This window comes from Hevea brasiliensis, chromosome 1 (genome assembly GCF_030052815.1).
Source record: "Hevea brasiliensis isolate MT/VB/25A 57/8 chromosome 1, ASM3005281v1, whole genome shotgun sequence".
Lineage (NCBI taxonomy): Eukaryota > Viridiplantae > Streptophyta > Magnoliopsida > Malpighiales > Euphorbiaceae > Hevea > Hevea brasiliensis.
In genome coordinates this window covers 122,346,943-122,370,214 of record NC_079493.1, presented here as the reverse complement: position 1 = coordinate 122,370,214, position 23,272 = coordinate 122,346,943, and the positions used below count along the sequence as shown (strand labels likewise).

General features: G+C 39.1%; 2 protein-coding genes across 5 annotated transcripts; both read right to left on the bottom strand.

The window, feature by feature from the left end:
* Positions 1–118: 118 nt before the first annotated feature.
* Positions 119–22,176, bottom strand: LOC110649972 (protein CHUP1, chloroplastic). 4 transcript variants are annotated; one of them, XM_021804744.2, is made up of 6 exons: positions 3,651–3,869; positions 3,490–3,568; positions 2,656–2,889; positions 2,479–2,558; positions 1,320–2,093; positions 119–1,225 (listed from the first exon to the last, which is right to left on the bottom strand). In XM_021804744.2, the coding sequence occupies exons 3-6, from the start codon at positions 2,798–2,800 to the stop codon at positions 317–319; spliced, it is 1,908 nt and encodes a 635-aa protein (XP_021660436.2). In that variant the 5' UTR covers positions 2,801–2,889; positions 3,490–3,568; positions 3,651–3,869; the 3' UTR covers positions 119–316. The 4 variants fall into 4 exon arrangements, with proteins under 4 accessions (XP_021660436.2, XP_021660437.2, XP_021660433.2 ...); XM_021804745.2 differs by lacking the exons at positions 3,490–3,568; positions 3,651–3,869 and adding an exon at positions 22,036–22,176; XM_021804741.2 differs by having other exon boundaries at positions 3,490–3,874.
* On the bottom strand, positions 18,786–22,514 carry LOC110649973 (putative disease resistance protein RGA3). Its single transcript, XM_058150361.1, has 3 exons — positions 19,486–22,514; positions 19,265–19,316; positions 18,786–19,053 (listed from the first exon to the last, which is right to left on the bottom strand). The coding sequence occupies exon 1, from the start codon at positions 22,345–22,347 to the stop codon at positions 19,501–19,503; it is 2,847 nt and encodes a 948-aa protein (XP_058006344.1). The 5' UTR covers positions 22,348–22,514; the 3' UTR covers positions 18,786–19,053; positions 19,265–19,316; positions 19,486–19,500.
* Positions 22,515–23,272: the final 758 nt, after the last annotated feature.

The window sequence follows — 23,272 nt, the reverse complement described above, 5'->3', positions numbered from 1 at the left end:
CTATAAAATCTCAAATAAGAAACACCCTTTCATTTGATAATCCCCCAAGAAGGGAATATGCTTCCCACATACTTGATCTTAATCCAAATTGAATAATCAGTGTGCAAAGAGAGACATGGAGAGGAAAACTATGGAATCATTATTCATTCAAAAATCTGAGTCACTAGCATAAAATGTGTAATGGCTGATTAAGCTGGTAACTAAAAACATTTTATCATTCATTTACAATGCTTCTTTTTGTGCAACTAGTTTCTATTATATGAATATCATTCATCTACACTGACCAAGAGTATACATAAACAGGTATGAGGTGAGATTATTGTGAAGCTCTGCGTTGAAAAGCCTCAAATGAACCAAGTGAAGTTGCTTTTCTATGAAACTTTCCTGTTCTAGAGTCCATAAGAACTTCGGCCATCTTCAACAATTCAGATTTCTCAGTGTAATATGGGTCTTGTTCTAGTTGATTTTCAGTTGAAAAATCAGTAGCAGATATCCTACCTGACGAAAATCTCCTATGCCCATAAAAGAATCCAGAGTGACTATTTCTCCGACGAATTTCAATATTCTTTGTGTCATCCATCTTTGCACTCTTCATTCTTTGGATATCTGCAGAATGTCTAGATGAGTGCCTAGATAAATCTGGAGACAGACTTCGTAATCTATTAGATTGTTGATCACCTGCAGCATCAGTTGCTGTTGAAATACTTGAACTATCAAGTGGGGAATCAGAATCTTCAGCTCCTCCAGTTTTGCCTACTGACGACCCATGATTACGATGCTGAATGTCATTTCCCCCAATCAGTCTCCTTAGCTTGTTGAAAATTTTGATTTTTCTAAAGTTGTTTTTTGGTGAAACTGAAGAATCATCAAAGTCCACTGGGTCTGCAATATAGGAAGTGTGTGAGGATGACCACTGGTCAGACTCAAAATCCAAATTGTCAATCCCAATCTCCCCCATCCCTTCAGTGTTTGCATATTCAAGTATTAGCTGTTTCGCTTTCAGCTCAGACTCAGGACTAAGGGACTTGCTTAGGTCTCTTGCAACTGTTTTACCATGAGGAGGCTGAAAATTGCGCAATTCATATCTCAAGCAAGCATTTATCCATCGGAGATAGACTAATTCTTCGAGATCAGTACATCGGCCAGCTTGGAGTCGCTCAACTTCCTTTGCCAAGTCTGCATTTTCCTGTCTTAGCCGGTTGCTAAGTTCTCTTAGTTCTTCCACCTGAAACAAAAATACAAAATAAACCTAGAAAATAAATCCAAGAACAATGGATATTAAGAAATAGAGCAGAATTTATCAAGAATGAACAAACTACCTCAGGATCTTCCAGAACAGAATTTGCAAGAATTTGGGTGGACCCCAACTGACGAGCCAATTCAGAATTTTCTAGATGCAATCTAAAGTTAGACTCCCTTAACTTTTCTGCCTCAGCCTCCAAATCCTTAAGCTTTTGTAACTTTAATTGTATCTCTGAATCAGTTGCAGCGGCCTTGAGTTCTTGTTCTTGCAACAGATTTACTCTTTTCTTAAGGGTTAAGATCTGTTCTTTGCTCTGCTCAGCTTCAGATCTTAGCATCTTCCTCAGCAATTTAATTTCTGCTTTTGCAGAATCCAGATCAGCAATGATTTTTGCATGATCAGCTACTTGTGCCTGTAGTCTTTGGTTATCTGTCTGTAAGGACTCTATCTTGAGATTGAAAAGCTTAGCTTGCATATTGCTTATTTTCAGACGGTTCTGCAGCTCCATCATGGCTGTTTCTTGCTCTTTAAGGCCATAAAACTCAAGTAATTGGGCCTCAAGGTTCTTCTCCCTTTCTTGAAGCATTTTAACCATGTCATTCAGATGTCTAATCTCTTGCTCATTATCATCATTTTCCACATTTTGAAATGCTCTTGTAGTTCCCACGTGCAACGTAGGTGTATCTAGGTCTTTTGTAGATATCCCACTATAACTGGCAGTGAAGTCAAATTCCTCCACAAGATCATTAAATTCCGGAAAGAGGTACCCATCTTTTTCCCCACCATGTCTACAACTTGGAGAAAGAACCATAGGATTATCAGCAGCAATCTTGACTATCTGTGTATCTTCCTGCCAGACACAACCAAAAATAGTTTTCGTATCAAGTAAAATGCAGAAACAGCATTTCAACTACTTGTCTATAACTTAAAAGTTAAAAACATTATCACCATATTCACAAATTCTTATACAAAAAAAAATAGCCATAATCAACATTATTAGCAAGTGAGCAGAAAAGATCATTTAGTTTTTGAAGTCACACATTACAAACAGTTATTGCACCAAAATAGGCGGAAAAAAATTTGTGGCATACAGACAAAGAAAGAAGATATAATCCACAATCATGACCTGTCATTTACCATAGAATAAGAAAACAGGGACATATAACAAAACAAATTTTAAAAGTAGTTTAATGAAAAAACAATCAACTACTAACAAAATCATGAAAAGAACTTACATGTCTTTCCACTGAACCCAAACTGGATGTTTTCTCCAATGCAGCAGCTCTTCCTCCTCCATCAACTTCACTAACATGATCTGAAAAACACACATAACACAATCAAAATGAGAACAAAAATGTGAAAACCCAGATAAAAGTTCAGACAAGAATGATCAACAAAAGGCATGCACAAACCTGGTGGCTGTGGAGATTGAGGAGGCTGAGAAGATGTTGGCCTTCTGCATTTTATGCGAGAATACAGAAATCCAGCAAATGAAAGAGCTAAAGCCACCCCCAGTTGCACTAAAACAGGCCTAATATCTTTCTTATCTTTCACCATATTGAGAATTAGTACTTTTAATTATAATCAAATTGCATGCAAAAACAAAGAGATAAGTAGATCACAGGTTGTCTTCCTCATCCTCCAATCTACATGGATAAGAAAAGAAGGATTAGCATGTCTAGACCAATCCAGAAACAGAATAAAAAGAAAAAATGAAGCAGCAGCAAAACCTGTGTATACCCAACACAAAGACCAGAAAAAGCGGAATAACCGCATAAAACTCGAAAGAAGTAAGCTATCGCTTATGCAATTAGGAGCTTTTTTTTATCGATGAATCACAAGGCCCCAAGGGCATCAGATATTAAACTTGCATCATCTTATGCTAAATTCTTCGCATAAAGCTTGCATATTAGATGAAAATTGTCCAAACCGTATTATATCGAAAATAAAATTGAAAAGTTCAAAATAGGCAACCCATTTATCAATAATCTGACTGTCAGGAGTACACGCCCATAAGTAGAAAGATTCACTTCAACGATCACAGATTAAACTATGAAGGAGCAAAGATAATCAATCGAAAAATATCAAAATTCATTTTAGTTTAAACGAAATTCCATATAGAGAAAGCTCGTAAATGCTCCCCCTCCCAAATAAATGCTTCTAAACCCATCGAATCAAAAACAAAAATTAAAGAAAAAAAAAAGAGAAAAAAAAAATATATATATATATATAGATAGTAAGTATACCAATTCGCACTTCAATGAAACGCCGATCATACCCAAAACCAAAGATTAAGAAAACCAATATAGACCATCTCAAAACAAGCTGAAATTTCAACAAAGGCAAAAAATAAGCAAGACCCAAGTCAAATTTGGTTGAATTTGAGACGGAGAAACAGAGGACTTACTATTATAGTCCACAGAGAGGTGTCTCCAACAGATTGATTCTGAACTGTGAATGAATCAAACAGTAACGCTTTGATTGCTGTTCATAGTCTCTGTTGAACAGTAACACATCTCTTTTATTCTCTTCGCTATTATAATAAAGTGAAGAACTCCACTTCCGATCGGAATGATGAGCGCTTTCAGTTTCAAAATCAGGAATAAGATATAAAAAACATTTACACCGAACACGCACACGCAGCCTATTGGATCTTTGTCTTATGTATCGTTGAATTGAATGTGATGTTTATTATTATAATAATAATTATTTAATTTCTTTTTTAAATATGCTCTCATTTTAAATTTAAATAATTAACAATAAATTTGGACAATAAAAATATAATCAGATTTTAAATGAATTTAAATTTAAAATTAATTATAATTTAAAAAGATATAAAAATAATTAACACACTAATTAAAATAATCTTTCGCAATCTATTTGATTTTCCCTCCATTTTTCTGGCTGGTAGATGGGTCCGTATATGAGTTGGCCATGTAATATTTTTTTTTTCAATTTTTTTAATTAAAAAAAGGTAAAATAAGTTTTTTTAGAGATAAAACACATATTAATAATAAAAATAAAAATTATAATAATTTTAATAAAATTTTATTATAATTTTAATAAAATTTTTACTTTTATACAGGCCACATTTTTACACACTTCATAGTTAATGTAAAATTTTAAATAGCAAGCTCCGGGTAGATCGGCCTATCTCGTTTAGAGGCAAAGTAAATTGATAAGACATCAGATCCCTCGTTTTTTTCAGAAGGTCTTTATTAAAAGAATATGTTCAGATCTCTATAATGGATAAATGCTCTTTTCAGAGCTCATTCGCTGAACAATATGTGACCTATATCTGATTATAAGAGTATGATACAAGTTCAAAAGTTTTCGAAGAGAAAGAGAAATGTTTAGAAAGTCATAGAAGAAAACTTCAGAAAATATTATTGCAAGGGAAAACTGAAATCTGATTACAATTGAAGAGAGCAGCTCCTTATATTAAGAAAAAAATTATCTATTTTTTAATTATCAACAAAAGAATAAAATACAGAAAACTCCAATAAAAAAAGAAAACAAATATTCAAATTAAAGTGATAAATATAATAGATTGAAAGTCCTTGTCACGACCCAACCTATGGGCCGGACCGGCACTAGGACCTGGGCCAGCCTAAAGCCCCCGAGGCCCGTAGTAAGCCTAACTGTTCATTAACCCAACTCTAAGGCCCATTGGGCCCAAATTCAAGAAAACAAACGGACAGAGTCTGGCCATAAAATGGACTTTCCAACGGGGAGTTTTCTACTCACCCGACCTGTAAACACAATAAACAATCCATTTGGGGAGCTCAGCTCACCCTCCACATACTCATCAACATAATAATAAATGGGAGCTCAGCTCCCTCATCCAATCCATCAAAACAGACTTAAAATATTAAGTTTACAGGTCCAACATGATAATAATATTACAGACCAAATTCAAATAAATAATGATAACACAAGCGCAAATTATAGGATTAAATAAAAGTACAAAAATATCGATAAACAACCTGCGAAGTATAAAAGCAGGTTAACCCAGAATAAAATATCCTCCTGCGGCCTGTAAAAATTTTTGAACAGGAGTGAGCGTTCGACTCAGAGAGTAAAATATCAATCTTAACTATAATCTCTATAACTATCTGAACTAATGCACCCTGTGGAGTGAAATGCAACATAAACAACATTTTCACATCATAACATCAAAAAGGTAATTTGGAGCACTCACACACCCTGTAGTATCAATCATAACATATGGGAGCTGATCTCCTATACAGCTCTCTTAAATCCAACCTGGTGCCAGCGAATTACTCAAGCTCGGACTTCCACTTAATAACCAAATCGAGGGTCCCAGCGAATTACTCATGTAACACCCCAAATTTTATTATTTATGAGTATTTTTGATAGTTTAATTTTATTTAAATTTTAGGAATTTTTTTGAGATTTTTCGGATTTTAAAAATCGGGTTCGATTTTCCGAAAATATAAACTTTGATGATTTTTAAAAATTAATTTAAAGACCACGTGGCAAAACTAAAAATATATTTGGAGTCTACGTATTTTTCTGAGTTTTACGGAATTTTTTCGAATTTTGGACCTCGCTTTTCGGTCCGAGGCGAGTAAAAATTCAAAATTTTGTATTTCAATCGAACCGCCGAATCGAACCGATCGGATCGACCGGTCGAATCGAACCGGCTCCCTATCCTTTAACTTCTCCCGCGCGCGTCGACACTCTCTTTTCTCTTTCTTTTCTCCCTCCTCCTCTCGCGCTGCCGCTCAGCTTTCCGGCCAAATCCGCCGATCCGCCACCGATTGGACCGGGTCTTGTGTCAAAATCATCTACTCGCGAGAGCTTTCCATAGACACCAAGAACGCCAAACTCCATCGAGCGGTTTGTCCGATTTTTGCTCGGGAAGATTTTAGCCCATTTCGACTTTTGGGCTAGATTTCTCGAAAACCGTGAATCCCACGAGGAAACCGAGGCCACCAGCACGCTCCATTCGTCGAGAGCTTCGCAATGACATAAATTTCGAATTTTTCCGACACCGTTTTTCGGTGGGTCCCACGGAACTTTGCAGTGTAATTTCGAGCATTAAATGAGCTTAGAAAATTCTGAAAAATTTATGTGCTAACCCCCGTGTTATGGGCTTCGTGTAGGTATCCTCGATTCGGAAATTCGGCGATTGACCGGTTCGCAAATTTCGCCGCATGCACGTGACCGGAAAAGTCTCCGAATTGGGCCGAGGTTTTGGCTAGCCCCCCATTGTCAGACGTCCCGAGCGCGTCCCCGAAGTCGGAATTGGCAAAGGTAAACCCGAACCTAGTTTTTACGTAATTTTCTAGTGCTTAAATAGGATTAAAAATCCATAAAATATTCGTGGTAGCTTAGAAAATTACGATTCTTTTTGCAATAGCTTAGTAATATTGCTAAGGACCGCGGGGCAAAGTTTTATAATTTTTAGAGCTTGTTTGGGCAGTTTTTGCAAAAATGATCAATAATAAGGACTAAATTGAAATTTTGCGTATTGTGATGGATGATTGATTTGATGGGCCCAGGAGGGGCTGTGTGATATGATTGAACTGTTGATGTATGGATTGTGAGTATAGAAGTGCGTTTTTAGCCCTTTTGCAGGTTGGGTAGGTCCTAGGTATAGTGGAGACTCACGATTTTCGGTACGACTTAGGACGTAATTGGTCTTTTTCTTTATTTGTATTGAGTCAGATTGTATTAAATAAATGTAATATGATTGTCAGGTGAGCCGGGACAGCCTTCTTCCTCCGCCCAGCCGCCACAGTAATTTGTCGTCAAGTCTGTGAGTAAAATATTAATTTTAATTATAATTTCGATATTATTATATGTTCAGCATGCCCATGCATCACTTATATGCATATATTTATGTAGTTAAACTCTAGGCACGATTTATGTTGCATTAATAACTGTTGATGTGCCATGGATGTTGTTGTGGTAATTTGGAGCAGTGTGCGTGCGTTGGCGTGCGTGTGATGTGGTGTGGACTATGGATAGGGCCGGGGTAGTCACGGCAGAGTAATTATTTGGGACCCGTTCCTTGAGGGTAGTCACGGCTTGAGTAATTATTTGGGACCCTCGATTTGGTTATTAAGTGGAAGTCCGAGCTTGAGTAATTATTTGGCACCAAAGTTGGATTTAAGAGAGTATAGGGATCGGCTCCCATATGTTATGATTGATACTACAGGTGTGTGAGTGCTCCAAATTACCTTTTGATTTTATGATGTGAAAATGTTGTTTATGTTGCATTTCACTCTACAGGGTGCATTAGTTCAGATAGTTATAGAGATTATAGTTAAGATTGATATTTTACTCTCTGAGTCGAACGCTCACTCCTGTTCAAAAATTTTTACAGGCCGCAGGAGGATATTTTATTCTGGGTTAACCTGCTTTTATACTTCGCAGGTTGTTTATCGGTATTTGTGTAATTTTATTTACTCCTAGAATTTCTGCATGTGTTAGCAGTAATTATTTGAATTTGGTCTGTAATATTATTATCATGTTGGACCTGTAAACTTAATATTTTAAGTCTGTTTTGATGGATTGGATGAGGGAGCTGAGTTCCCATTTATTATTATGTTGATGAGTATGTGGAGGGTGAGCTGAGCTCCCCAATGGATTGTTTATTGTGTTTACAGGTCGGGTGAGTTAAAAACTCCCCGTTGGTAAGTCTATTTTATGGCCGGACTCTGTCCGTTTGTTTTCTTGAAATTGGGCCCAAATGGGCCTTAGAATTGGGTAAATGAACAGTTAGGCTTACTACGGGCCTCGGGGGCTTTAGGCTGGCCCAGGTCCTAATGCCGGTCCGGCCCATAGGTTGGGTCGTGACAAATGTGGTATCAGAGCTTAGGCTCCAGATTCTTAGGGAAAAATTGTCTAAGTGTTGGGAAGAGTCTACTAGGAGTCACATGCGGAAAAATAGGGTCCATATTCGTCTTGCATTGTCGTCTTTGCTTCTAGTTTCTGCTTCATATATTGTGTGTAAATATGAGTCTATAGAGCTGTGCAATGTGCAGTTTTGAATTTTGTGGGCTAATCTTTGCTGAATTTCGTGAAAATGCGTAGAAGCAAGAGAGCCGCCATCGCACTAGAGCGGATGTGCCTGACGAGGTGTCAGCACAGGATGAGGCGCCTGCCCCGAGGAGGCGGGGTAGGAGGCCTAGAGCTGCTCAAGTAGAAGAGCAGCTACCCACAGTTCAGGAACAGTCTTTCATGGCAAAGGGTCCTATGGACCCCATGGCAGCTACTCTAGCCGGTGCGAGAGAACCATCGACATGATGGCGCGAGATATGGTCCACCCTCCAAAGCGGCAGATCCACCGCACAAGAGGGGAACCTTACAAGCAGATCATAAATTTTAAGAAGTTGGTGCACGGTACTTATGATGTGTCGACGATGCATATCGGTTTACGGATTCTATGACGGCGAGAGCAGTCTGATTGGTGATAGAAGATTGATAGAGTGTATGCAGCATGTCATGGGGCCCATGCCTAGCCAATGGATTAATGACTACGTGTTACCGGATGGAGGGTTTGACATGGGCTCGGTTGTGGAACTTTTATCAATCGGTTTGTGCGAAAGCTTGAGAGATCGAAGCGGTGGGCCTTTGAGGCCTTAAGACGAATGGCAGTGCAGTAGATGAATATGCTCTGAGAATTTACGAATTGAGCAGATATGCCCCTACAGCAGTAGCTACGAAACTATGAAGGTGAAGAGGTTCCTAAAGGGGCTTGACAGAGGTATGCGAACACAGCCATGATGTCGGATCGATCTTTTGATGTGGTGGTTGATCGAGCTAGACAGATTGAGATCGATTATCTTTGTGGATGACAATGAAAGAGCAAAGAAAAAGCAGGCGAAGGGTTCCTCGGTGTCCCTTCCATGGGTACTCGGACGGTGGTGGCGTGGTAATTACAGAGGAAAGGGTAGGAGCAAGAGAAGTGGTTTGAACCACGGACCACGAGGATTGAGACGAGTGCGGATCAGCGGTGGTCACGATTCGAAATCTGGCGATTAGGTGCAGTTCAGATCCTCCTTGGCACCTTGTGCACGCAGTGTGGAAGAGGACATTCGTGACCTTGTTTGATGGGATCGAGTATGCTTCAGTGTGGCCAACCGGTCACTTTGCTAGAGAATGCCCCATGTTCAGTGAGCCACGGATGGGGTCACGGGGTTCATTGCGAATGTTCCTCGGCGATTGTATCCGGTGCTTCCAACATGGCGGCGATCGATTCGGATGCCAGGCCGAGGACAAGGGGCGTGGATTTGGAGGCGGTCGAGGTAGAAGTCGATGTCGTGGTTACGCCACTCGGGGTAGGGGTCAAGCTCGGGTTTTCACCACGACCCACGGGATGCTCAAGCTTCAAATGCGGTTGTGGCGGTATTCTTCAGTCATTCTTATGAGGCTCGTGTATTGATAGATCATGGTGCTACGCACTCATTTGTCTCCCCTGTGTTTGCCATGAGGTTGGGTAGAAACCCTACAACTTTAGAGTGCCCTTTGTCGGTAGCTACCCCACTTAGTGACAACATAGATGTAGACATGGTATTTCCGGGTAGCCCAGTGGTTGTGGATGGAAAGATCCTCCCAGCAGACTTGGTTCCTCTACCAGTAATGGATTTCGATGTAATCCTGGGGATGGACTGGTTGGCAACTCATTATGCCACCTTAGACTGCAGGAACAAAAAGGTGTATTTCCACATACCTGGTGTGGAAGAGTTTAGCTTTGATGGTGACAGGAGCGTGGCTCCATATAATTTGGTGTCAGCAATTAGTGCCAGAAAAATGTTGAGGCGTGGATGCCAAGGGTATTTGGCATTGGTGAGAGATACATCTGTAGAAGGTGTCAGCATGGGAAATGTTCCTGTTGTCAGAGAATTTATGGATGTCTTCCCAGAGGAGCTTCCAGGGTTGCCACCAGGAAGGGAAATAGAGTTTTGTATTGATGTTGTGCCGGGTACAAACCCCATATCCATGCCACCTTACAGGATGGCACCAGCAGAATTGAAAGAGCTGAAGGAGCAACTACAGGAGCTTTTGGACAAGGGTTTCATACGTCCGAGCACTTCACCCTGGGGTGCTCCTGTTCTATTTGTGAGAAAGAAGGATGGGTCATTGAGGTTGTGTATCGACTACAGACAGCTGAACAAGGTGACTGTGAAGAATAAGTATCCACTTCCTCGGATCGATGATTTGTTTGATCAGCTCCAAGGAGCTAGATTCTTTTCCAAGATAGACCTGCGGTCAGGCTACCATCAATTGAGAATCAGGAATGAGGACGTGTCCAAAACGGCATTCAGGAGAAGGTATGGTCATTATGAGTTTTTGGTGATGTCTTTTGGACTCACTAATGCACCAGCAGCCTTTATGGACTTGATGAACAGGGTGTTCAAGCCATTTTTGGATCGTTTTGTCATCGTATTCATAGATGACATTTTGGTATATTCTCAGACCGAGGAAGAACACGTGTGGCACTTGAGGATGGTGTTGCAGACGTTGAGGGAGCACCAGCTATATGCCAAATTTTCAAAATGTGAATTTTGGCTAGAAAGCATCTCATTCTTGGGACACGTGGTTTCAAGTGACGGTATTCAAGTGGATCCCAAGAAAATTGAAGTCAGAATCGATTGGCTTAGGCCTACAACAGTCACTGAGGTGCGAAGTTTTCTGGGTTTAGCTGGCTACTACAGGCGTTTTGTGCAAGATTTCTCCAAGATAGCGGCTCCCCTAACTAAGTTGACCAGGAAGAATGTTCCATTCATTTGGACAGATGACTGTGAGGTGAGTTTCCAGAAGCTCAAGGAGTGTCTAACCACTGCCCCTGTGTTGACACTACCTGTGAGTGGTGAAGGATACGCCGTGTACTGTGACGCCTCCAGAGTTGGCCTAGGGTGCGTTTTGATGCAGAATGGAAAGGTAGTGGCTTATGCTTCAAGGCAGCCGAAGAGGCATGAGCAGAACTACCCCACCCATGATTTGGAAATGGCGGCTGTAGTCTTTGCACTTAAAATGCGGAGACACTACATGCGGTGAAGTGTGCGAGATATACACCGACCACAAGAGTTTAAAGTACATCTTCCAACAGAGGATTTAAACTTGAGACAGAGGAGATGGATGGAGCTTACGAAAGACTATGATTGCACCATCGGTACCACCACAGGAAGGCCAATGTTGTGGCGGATGCCTTGAGCGAGAAAATCTTACAGCGGTTTGGCGCACATTTCAGCAGAGAAAAGACCATTGATTCAGAAGTACATGAGTTGATGGATCAAGGTCTAATCCTAGATCTTTCGGATGAGGGGTATTGTTGGCTCACTTTTCGGTGAGGCGGACTTGAGGGACAGAGTTAGAGTTTCCCGGCCACGAGACCAACAATTGATGAAGATCATAGAAAGAGTACAAGGTGAAGGTGGTGAGTTTAGATTTGCCAATGATGGCGCCCTAGTGCAAGGTTCTAGGATATGTGTGCCCGATGTGGACAACCTCGGGAATGAAATCATGCAAGAGGCACACTATACATCAGACAAGATCCACCTGTGTTCCACCAAGATGTACCATGATGTGAAAGATAGCTACGGTGGAATGGCATGAAGAGAGACATAGCGACTTTGTGTCCAAGTGCTTGACTTGTCGGAAGGTGAAGTTTGAACACGAGAGACCGTCGGGGAAGCTACAAGAGCTCCCTATCCCGTAATGGAAGTGGGAAATGATTACTATGGATTTTGTGGTGGGTTGCCTCGTACCACGCGAGGATATGACTCGATATGGGTAATTGTAGACCGCTTGACCAAATCAGCTCACTTCTTACTGTAAAGACTACATACTGTGGCACAGTATGCGGCTCTACATTCGAGAAATAGTCGATTGCATGGAGTTCCTTCCATAATATCGGCAGAGGGCCCGATTCACTTCTCGGTTTTGGAGAAAGTTGCGGGAGGCACTTGGCACACTGATTGAACTTGATGCGACCTTCCACCCTCGACAGACGGACAAATCGAAAGGACGATCCAAACATCGAAGACATGCTTCGCATGAGTGTCTTGGATTTTGGAGGTCGATGGGATGAGCGACTAGCTCGTGGAGTTTGCCTACAACAACGATTATCACTCCAGCATAGGGTTGGCACCCTATGAGGCAGTATATGGAAGAAAGTGTAGGTCTCCTCTGTGTTGGACAGAAATGGGGGAAGCGAAAGTGCATGATGTAGACCTAGTGCAGTACACTTCAGAGTTAGTTCCTTTAATCGAGAACGAGGGCGGCTTTCAAGAGGCGTAAGAGTTATGCGGACCCAGACGGAGGGATGTGGAGTTTGCGATGGCGACTATGTATTCTGAAGGTTTCTCCAATGAAGGAGTCATGAGATTTGGAAAGAAGGGCAAGTTGGCACGTCGGTATATCTGACCTTTTGAGGTTAGTGATAGAGCTGGAGCAGTTGCCTACCTGTTTGAGCTACCACCCAACCTTTCTCACGTTCATCCCGTGTTTCACATCTCCATGCTCTGGAAATACATTCCTGATCCTTCTCATGTCTTTGCACCGGATGTGATAGAGCTAAAGAGAACTTGACATTTGAGGAGCGACTGTAGCCATAGTGGACTACCAAGTGAGACAGTGAGATCCAAACAGATCCCTATGGTTAAGGTTTTGTGGAGGAGTCGATCGGTGGAAGAGTGCACACAGGAGTCGAGCGGGACATGCGTAGCAAGTACCCTTACTTGTTCAATGCATAATCATGTGTTTTATTCGCCTTGTGTAAAAAATTAGGGCGAATTTTTACGTAAGGGGAAGAATGTAACACCCCAAATTTTATTATTTATGAGTATTTTTGATATTTTAATTTTATTTAAATTTTAGGAATTTTTTGAGATTTTTCGATTTTAAAAATCGGGTTCGATTTTCCAAAATATAAACTTTGATGATTTTTAAAAATTAATTTAAAGACCACGTGGCAAAACTAAAAATATATTTGGAGTCTACGTATTTTTACGAGTTTTACGGAATTTTTGAAATTTTTGAACCTCGTTTTTCGGTCCGAGCGCAGTAAAAATTCAAAATTTTGTATTCGAATCGAACCGCCAAATCAAACCGGACGGATCGGACGGTCGAATCGAACCGGCTCCCTTTCCTTTTTCTTCTCCGCGCGTCGTCCCTCTCTTTTCTCTTTCTTTTCTCTCTCCTCCCCTCCCTGGCCGCGTCGCTCGATTTCTCGGCCAAATCCGCCGATCCGCCACCGATTGGACCGGTATTGTGTCAAAATCATCTACTCGTGAGCTTTCCATAGACACCAAGAACGCGAAATCCATCGAGCGGTTTGTCCGATTTTTGCTCGGGAAGATTTTAGCCCATTTCGACTTTTGGGCTAGATTTCGGCAACCGTGAATCCCACGAGGAAACCGAGGCCACCAGCACGCTCCATTCGTCGAGAGCTTCGCACGACATAAATTTAATTTTTCCGACACCATTTTTGGTGGGTCCCACGGAACTTCGCGATGTAATTTCGAGCATTAAATGAGCTTAGAAAATTCTGAAAAATTTATGTGCTAACCCCGTGTTATGGGCTTCGTGTAGGTATCCTCGATTCGCGGAAATTCGGCGATTGGCCGATGCGCAAATTTCGGGCGAACGGACCGTGGCCGGAAAAGTCTCGAATTGGGCGAGGTTTTGGCTAGCCCCATTGTCGACGTCCGAGCGCGTCCCCGAAGTCGGAATCGGCAAAGGTAAACCCGAACCTAGTTTTACGTAATTTTCTAGTGCTTAAATAGGATTAAAAATCCATAAAATATTCGTGGTAGCTTAGAAAATTACGATTCTTTTGCAATAGCTTAGTAATATTGCTAAGGACAGAGGCAAAGTTTTATAATTTTTAGAGCTTGTTTGGGCGGTTTTGCAAAAATGATCAATAATAAGGACTAAATTGAAATTTTGCGTATTGTGATGGATGATTGATTTGATGGGCGGGAGGGCTGTGTGATATGATTGAGCTGATGTATGGATTGTGAGTATAGAAGTGCATTTTTAGCCCTTTTGCGGGTTGGGTAGGTCCTAGGTATAGGGAGACTCTGCGATTTTCTACACGACTTAGGGCGTAATTGGTCTTTTCTTTATTTGTATTGAGTCAGATTGTATTAAATAAATGTAATATGATTGTCGTGAGCGGGACAGCCTTCTTCCTCCGCCGCATATGATAATTTGTCGTCAAGTCTGTGAGTAAAATATTAATTTTAATTATAAAGTCTATATTATTATATGTTAAGAATGCCCAATCATCAATTATATGCATATATTTATGTAGTTAAACTCAAGGCAAGATTTATGTTGCATTAATAACAGTTTATGTGCCATGGAAGTTGATGTGGTAATTTGGAGCAGTGTGAGTGCGTTGGCGTGCGTGTGCTGTGGTGTGGACTATTGATAGGACGGGGTAGTCAAGGCTTGAGTAATTGGGACCCGTTCCTTCGAGGGGTAGTCACGGCTTGAGTAATTCATTTGGGACCCTCGATTTGGTTATTAAGTGGAAGTCCGAGCTTGAGTAATTCATTGGCACGGGTTGGATTTAAGAGAGTCGTATAGGGATCGGCTCCCATATGTTATGATTGATACTACAGGGTGTGTGAGTGCTCCAAATTACCTTTTTGATGTTATGATGTGAAAATGTTGTTTATGTTGCATTTCACTCTACAGGGTGCATTAGTTCAGATAGTTATAGAGATTATAGTTAAGATTGATATTTTACTCTCTGAGTCGAACGCTCACTCCTGTTCAAAAATTTTTACAGGCCGCAGGAGGATATTTTATTCTGGGTTAACCTGCTTTTATACTTCGCAGGTTGTTTATCGGTATTTGTGTAATTTTATTTACTCCTAGAATTTCCGCATGTGTTAGCAGTAATTATTTGAATTTGGTCTGTAATATTATTATCATGTTGGACCTGTAAACTTAATATTTTAAGTCTGTTTTGATGGATTGGATGAGGGAGCTGAGCTCCCATTTATTATTATGTTGATGAGTATGTGGAGGGTGAGCTGAGCTCCCCAATGGATTGTTTATTGTGTTTACAGGTCGGGTGAGTCAAAAACTCCCCGTTGGTAAGTCCATTTTATGGCCGGACTCTGTCCGTTTGTTTTCTTGAAATTGGGCCCAAATGGGCCTTAGAATTGGGTAAATGAACAGTTAGGCTTACTACGGGCCTCGGGGGCTTTAGGCTGGCCCAGGTCCTAATGCCGGTCCGGCCCATAGGTTGGGTCGTGACAACTCAAGCCGTGACTACCCCTCGAAGGAACGGGTCCCAGCGAATTACTCAAGCCGTGACTACCCCGTCCTATCCATAGTCCACACCACATCACACGCACGCCAACGCACGCACACTGCTCCAAATTACCACAACAACATCCATGGCATATTAACAGTTATGAATGCAACATAAATCGTGCCTAGAGTTTAACTACATAAATATATGCATATAAGTGATGCATGGGCATGCTGAACATATAATAATATCGAAATTACAATTAAAAATTAATATTTTACTCACAGACTTGACGACAAATTACTGTGGCGGCTGGGCGGAGGAAGAAGGCTGTCCCGGCTCACCTGACAATCATATTACATTTATTTAATACAATCTGACTCAATACAAACAAAGAAAAAAACCAATTACGTCCTAAGTCGTGCCGAAAATCCGGCAGAGTCTCCCCTATACCTAGGACCTACCCAACCTGCAAAAGGGCTAAAAACGCACTTCTATATTCACAATCCATATATCAACAGTTCAATCATATCACACAACCCCTCCTGGGCCCATCAAATCAATCATCCATCACAATACGCAAAATTTCAATTTAGTCCTTATTATTGATTATTTTTGCAAAAACTGCCCAAACAAGCTCTAAAAATTATAAAACTTTGCCCCGCGGTCCTTAGCAATATTACTAGGCTATTGCAAAAAGAATCGTAATTTTCTAAGCTACCACGAATATTTTATGGATTTTTAATCCTATTTAAGCACTAGAAAATTACGAAAAAGCAAGGTTCGGGTTTACCTTTGCCGATTCCGACTTTGGGAACGCGCTCGGGACGTCTGACAATGGGGGGCTAGCCAAAACCTCGGCCCAATTCGGAGACTTTTCGAGTGCAGTCCATCGGCCCGAAATTTGTAGACCCGATCAACTGTCGAATTTCCGCGAATCGAGGATACCTACACGAAGCCCATAACACGGGGGTTAGTACATAAATTTTTCAGAATTTTCTAAGCTCATTTAATGCTCGAAAACACACTGCGAAGTTCCGTGGGACCCACCGAAAAACGGTGTCGGAAAAATTCGAAATTTATGTCGTTGCGAAGCTCTCAACGAATGGAGCATGCTGGTGGCCTCGGTTTTCTTGTGGGATTCACGGTTTTCGAGAAATCTAGCCCAAAAGTCGAAATGGGCTAAAATCTTCCCGAGCAAAAATCGGACAATCCGCTCGATGGATTTCGGCGTTCTTGGTGTCTATGGAAAGCTCTCGCCGAGTAGATGATTTTGGATACAAGACCCGGTCCAATTGGTGGCCGGATCGGCCGGATTTGGCCGAGGAAGTCGAAGCGGCGCGCGTAGAGGAGATCGCGCGTTTCCGGCCGTTACAGGCGGTGCCGGTGGCCGGGGCGGTGAGGCGGCCCGGCGAGGAGGCAGGGAGGCGGGCGGCGAGGGGAGGAGAGAGAAAGCGAGAGAGAAAAGGAGAGGGCGCGCGGGGAAAGAAAAAGGAAGAAGGAAAAGGGCCGGTCCGATTCGACCGGTCCGATCCGGTCCGGTTCGATTCGGTCGGTTCGATTCAGGATACAAAATTTTAAATTTTTACTCTGCCTCGGGACCGAAAACGAGGTCCAAAAATTTCGAAAAAATTTCATAAAACTCAGAAAAATACGTAGACTCTAAATATATTTTTAGTTTTGCCACGTGGTCTTTAAATTAATTTTTAAAAATCATCAAAGTTTATATTTTCGGAAAATCGAACCCGATTTTTAAAATCCGAAAAATCTCAAAAAAATTCCTAAAATTCAAATAAAATTAAAATACCAAAAATACTCATAAATAATAAAATTTTGGGGTGTTACAGTCCTATATTAAATAGTTTAAATTATGTATTTAAAATTTTTATGAGTGGTATTATGCAGGCCAGATTGTGTATTTTGTGAGTTTCTTATAAAATTAATTAATTAATTAATTATATAAAAAAGGAAATGAAAATTAAAAAAAAAAAAAAGGAAACGAATGAAACATGAGAAATCACTAGTCATATTCTAAACTTAAGAAGATTAATAATGAAGGTCGGTGTAGGTCGCTCAATTAAAGCCGTTCTTCTAGTTTCTCAAAGAACTGGACTACAATTTGCCAAATCTCCCATAGAAAAAAAATTATATATATATATATATATATATATATATATATATATATATATATATATATATATATATATATATATATGCAAACTTATTAATGATTTTATAATTTAATTTAAGTTTTTCACCACCAAATAAAAATAAATAGTTAATATTTTTTTTTAATTTTTAATTACGAAGGATAACAGATTGAGTATTGCAAAAATTATTCTATTTAAAATTTAAATAATATTTTTAATATTTAAACATTTTAAATTTAATTAAAATTTATTTTAGATTATTAAAAATCATATCAAATTTATTATTGTTGTTGTTTAAATAATGATCAAACCTATTTAATTATATATATTTTAATTGATAATTTATATTTTAAAATTTTAATTAATAAATTAATAAAATATTCAAATTCTGTTTATTTCAAATATATAATATATAAAAAATCATAAATATATTATAAATATATATATAATTATTTAAATAAATAAATTGAAATAATAAATATTCAATAAAAAAATTTATTTTATTTAAATTTAATAAAATATTATTTTTTAAATATAAACATATTTATATTTAAAAAATATATAACCCATTATCATTCTTACAGTAAGTTTTAAATTAAAATCTTTTTATATTTATTTTAATATTTATTACTTTTGTAGTGAAAAACGAGAAGAGCTATTTACGATTTTATAGCCGACTAATTACTATTTAATCTTCCGAGTTTCTATCAAATAAAAATATTATTTTTTTTAAAAAAATTAATTATGTAAAAAAAAAAGGTTTATATTGAATATAATTAAAATAGTTATGGAGGTGTTCACTTCAATCTTCGGACACGCGTTTCCAAGCTTAGTCACTAATTTAATGTGCAGGTAATTAAGTAGATCAATTCATTACCAATTAAATGCAATCATCATTTATTAATCTTTGCAAGCTTTTGATTGCATTATTAAAGCTATTATTAAAATTTAAATTCACAATATTCTGAAATTGAAATGGATTCAAGCAAGGGAATGGACCTGTTTTTGCAAACATCATACTTTTTTAATATGATAGATTATGTTTTTCATTTGTTAATTTCAGTCTTGTCTCTGTTATTACTGATCTTAAAACTTAAAATCATTGTAGTAGTGATAATTCTTTCTTCTAATGAGACGGGACAATCAATCAGCAAAACAACATATCAGATGATTTTCATGTTTAAGCCATTTGAACTGTAGAAGAGAGTTTCTAATATTATTACAGTGAAGTTGCTGAAGAGATAGATATACAATTGTCTGATTCTTATTTCTTTACATCCTGCAGGCAGGAGCTTGCTTCACAGTATCACATAATTCTTTAGCACCCATCTCTTTTCATGAATCTGAACATATATGGTTCTCCATCTGCTCCTGTCTTGCTAAATAAATCATTGATTCACAATTTCAGAAGACACCTGCATAACAAAGTTTGCTATCCTGTCATTTTTGCCTAAATCTAATAAACTATGATTTTTCATTTCGCTGTTTACTTTACAGAAAATCAAATTCATTATTTGTCGGGAAATAAAATTGCCAATTTAATTGGTTGCATTTTGATCTAGCATACCAAATTTTCCATTAATTTATAATAATTAATTATATAAGGAATATCAAGGAGGAATTTACCTTTGGTTACATTGATAGAACCTGTAGCACCCTGAAGCCAGCACTCTCCTGTCTAAATGAAGCCAAAATAAATAAATTATCTTTTTGCTGTAATATCATTAGAATGATAACTAATTTTATTTTTGAGATTATGTTACAGCTTAAGAATGTAATTGAAACAATGAACAATCAAAGCAAAGGGAAGAGAATAAAGCAAGTGGCTGGATAGTATTAGTAAGAACCTGAATTCCATAAGCTCAGTAAATGTCTTCTCCTTGCATAATTTTCCAGTCAATTTTGATGTTGGGAATGTGAGAGATGTTATGCCAGTACTTTCCTGTTCCCCTTCGGTAATGTGGAGAGAGAATTTCGCAATGATCAATTATCAATTCCTGCAATGTCGTCTTTTGGAGAAGCTTGTCTGGCAATTTCTTCAACTTTGAGCAGTTAACAACCTCCAAACGATGAAGACGTGGCATTATTGTATCTTCATCTCTACTTATCATCCTATTGTCCCACTCTTCCCACTCTTCCCACTTGGGCATTTGTATAAACTTCAGTTCTACCAATCTGGGAAATAAAACAACTGATGATGATGATGATGATATATCCTTGTCAATTTGAGTTCCCATTCCCAGAAACTCAGCACCAAACTTTTTCACTCCCATAACATGGAAGTAAAGAGATTCGAGGGCTGGCAACTTCCCCAAAGGAGGCAAATGTTCGCAGTTTCTACAAAAACTCATTGAAAGATATCTTAGATTAGTTAACGACATCATCCAACTGGGAACCATTGTAGTACCTTGGTATTTGACTATAATTAAATCTTCCAAATTTGAAGATGGCTCCAACCCTTCCATTAACTGTTGATCATGAATTCCCCTTGTCCCTTCTTTATCTTCAAAGAAATCTAGTCTCATCAAAGTGACATGTTTCTTCTTCTTCAGCTGTGCTTGCTTAGCCTCACCCACATCTGCAACATGTCCCAACCCTTTAATCCACAAGGATCCTCGAAGGTTGTTCAAGTCTTTTAGATCTCCGAAAGAAAATGCTTCCTCATCATTGTGGCCAACAGTGAGTTCCTTTATTTCCCTAAGACTAATCAATTTTCCAAGTCCTTTCGGCAACACACCGTTTCCTCCGTCATGATAAAAATGCCTCAAGTTGATTAACTTTCCAATCCCCGGAGGCAGCGTCAGAAGATTCCAATGGACATCTAGAGATTGCAAATTGTATAATTCACATACTGTTTCAGGCAACTCCACCAACTCATTTGCAGACAAGTCAAGAAACCTCAAATGTATTAATTTGCCTATTTCGGGTGGGATTTCTCCAATTCCACAATTACTTAGGTCTAACGACCTCAGACAGGTTAGCTGATTCAATAAATCAGGTGGGGCTGCTCTAATCTCTGATTGGCCATGGGACTCGATCAAGAGAGTACGCAGCTTTTTTAGAGAACCAAGTGAACCAGGTAAAACGGCATTTTCTGCTAGCACAACCATTGAATGACGTGGTTCTTTACCGGAAAAATACATGCTCGGCACTAAAAAACCATTGACCTCCATACTAAAGCATTCATTTTGTGTAAGAAATTGGGCAAAATCATGCACTATGTCATGCATCTTACATGCCAATATTTCATCATCACATTTGTCAAAGTCTTGGAAAAAAGAGCGAACCACTAAATTTTGGAAGTATTCTTCACCAACCATCTCCATGTCTTTTCTTTTAGTTGCCTTGAGATATCCTTGAGCCATCCATAATTTAATTAATCTAGGCTTTGATATCAGGTGGTCTTTAGGGAAAATGGCACAATATGAGAAACATTGTCTCAATGCCATAGGCAAATCATAGTAGCTCAACCATAGGGCACCTAAAAGATCCTTTTCAGCTTCTTCTAATTCCCATACATCACTGTCCAAAACACTTTGCCACTCCTCTCTAAATTTTCTGAAGCGCAGAAGACCTCCCAGTGTCTTTGCAGCAAGAGGCAAACCCTTACACTTTTTTACAATTTTCCTACCAATGTCTTCTACACGTTCACATTCTATACTGGTCTTTCCAAAAAATGCAATTTGACTAAACACTGACCAGCATTCCTCCATGGACAATTGTCCTATTGGGAGTATGTCAGTGCAACCTATGCGGGTTGCAACATTCTCCTTGCGTGTGGTAATCAGAATTCTACTTCCCCGCTCACCACACTTGAAAGAATGCATCAAATTTTCCCACTTTCTGGCATCTTCAGTCCACACGTCATCTAGGACAAGAAGAAACCTTTGTCCCTTAATGGATTGTTGCATTTGCTGCAATAAAGTTTGTAGTTCAACCGAATTTGTTTCAGTATCCCTGAGTGATTCGAGGATTGCTTTGGCAATCCTGACCTCATCAAAGGGATCCGAGACACACACCCATATTCTCTTATTGAAATGGGCTGCTACTTTGCTGTCATTGTAGACTAATTTGGCTAGAGTTGTTTTACCAATTCCCCCCATCCCTACTAGGGAGATGATGTGGGGATTTGGTGTTTGTCTAACCTCAGTCAACAACTTATTTATGATTTCATTTTTATCATTCTCCCTGCCTTTCACCTCTGCTACATCAATGACAGATGCAGTGATCTGTCTTTCAAGTTGTTCAGTGCTCTTTCTAAAGCTAAAGTTGTACCTATCCTTCTCCTTGGCAATAGCATCTAATCTTTCATTTAGCTCTTTTATCTTGCAAGCAATGTCATGACGAGGGACAACTTCTCTACGGAGAAAACGAGCAAAGGGGATGGAAGAACATACCTTCCTCTTAGGCTCCGGAGCTTCTGGACTTGGCTCAATTTGGGATTTGTAAATTGCAGTGCTCCACTCGTCCAACACATCGTCAATGTCGTACGATATGTCTTTGAGCCTGTGTAGCCAAAGTTTCACACTGGCCTCCTTCCTTTGTCTTACATCTGCATCATCAAGCACAACTTGGATGGATTCAAGATTGTATTTGAGCTTTTGGATTTCTCGCTCAACATCCATAACCAATCTCGCTTCTTGTTCAAGCCCTGAAAGAGCAAAAGAACTCAAGCGTTCCAGGATCATGGAAATAACTGCAAAAGCCATACTGAAAGGTGAAAGAGTAGCGAGAAATAGAAATATCAAGGATGCTTATGCAACGATATGGCTCCTATGCTTTCAAATTTATAGTACTACCATAGATATGAGAGAGCCAAATAATCATTCATATTAGACTAATGCATAAGCTTCTTTTTCTTTTGTTTCTTTTTATTCTTTCGGTGCTCTACTTTTGTATCTTTCCAATATATCCCCACCAATTTTACCACTATCTTAATAAAGTAAACATCTATGCCGTTGGATCCAACCAGTCACGCTGCCTTTTGACGCATGACCTTTGGAAAAGAAATTTAAATTTTAATTAAAAATTTTTCTACATATCCTTTTCTACCTAATTGCTTAGTTGTTGTCAATTTTATGGCCTTAGATTAGTGATTCCTTTGATTTTTATTAATATAATATATGTGGAGAAGTGGAAACCACTAAAGCAACAAAGACTTATCATTAAAGTTGTTCTGAGATATATGGATAGGAATTTGAAATGAAAATTTCCACATCTTTTGATATCATTAAACATTTAAAAAAAAATACAAACAAACCAATTAATTTATTTTTATTAATATACCAAAATTTAAAAATTAAACGCACCGTTTTATCCATCTTACTAATATACCTACAAAATTCTCAGACATCGGCTAAAACCCGAAAAACTCAACCCCTCTCATAGACCTCAAAATCGAAGAAAGGCATCCAAGACAAGGAAAGAGAAAAATATTTTGAAATTCGGTGGCAAAAGCAGCAGTAGAGCTAAGAAATTTTTTTTAGACCAATTAAAAAATTTTTGCAAATCATTTCGGGGAGGAGCTAGGGGTAGCCTTTCCGCCCCTGAGCAGTCAAGGAGATCAACCAGCTGGAACTTTTGTCGAGCAACTTTTGCAATAGAGGGTAAACCAGCATCTTAAATTGCAAATAA

Coding starts and splice junctions, on each gene's coding strand:
- LOC110649972 (XM_021804745.2), bottom strand. CDS start 2,800: ATGGTGAAAGATAAGAAAGATATTAGGCCTGTTTTAGTGCAACTGGGG. Junction 2,559..2,655: donor TCAATCTCCACAGCCACCAG/GTTTGTGCATGC, acceptor TGTGTTTTTCAG/ATCATGTTAGTGAAGTTGAT. Junction 1,226..1,319: donor CTGTTCTGGAAGATCCTGAG/GTAGTTTGTTCA, acceptor TTTTTGTTTCAG/GTGGAAGAACTAAGAGAACT.
- LOC110649973 (XM_058150361.1), bottom strand. CDS start 22,347: ATGGCTTTTGCAGTTATTTCCATGATCCTGGAACGCTTGAGTTCTTTT.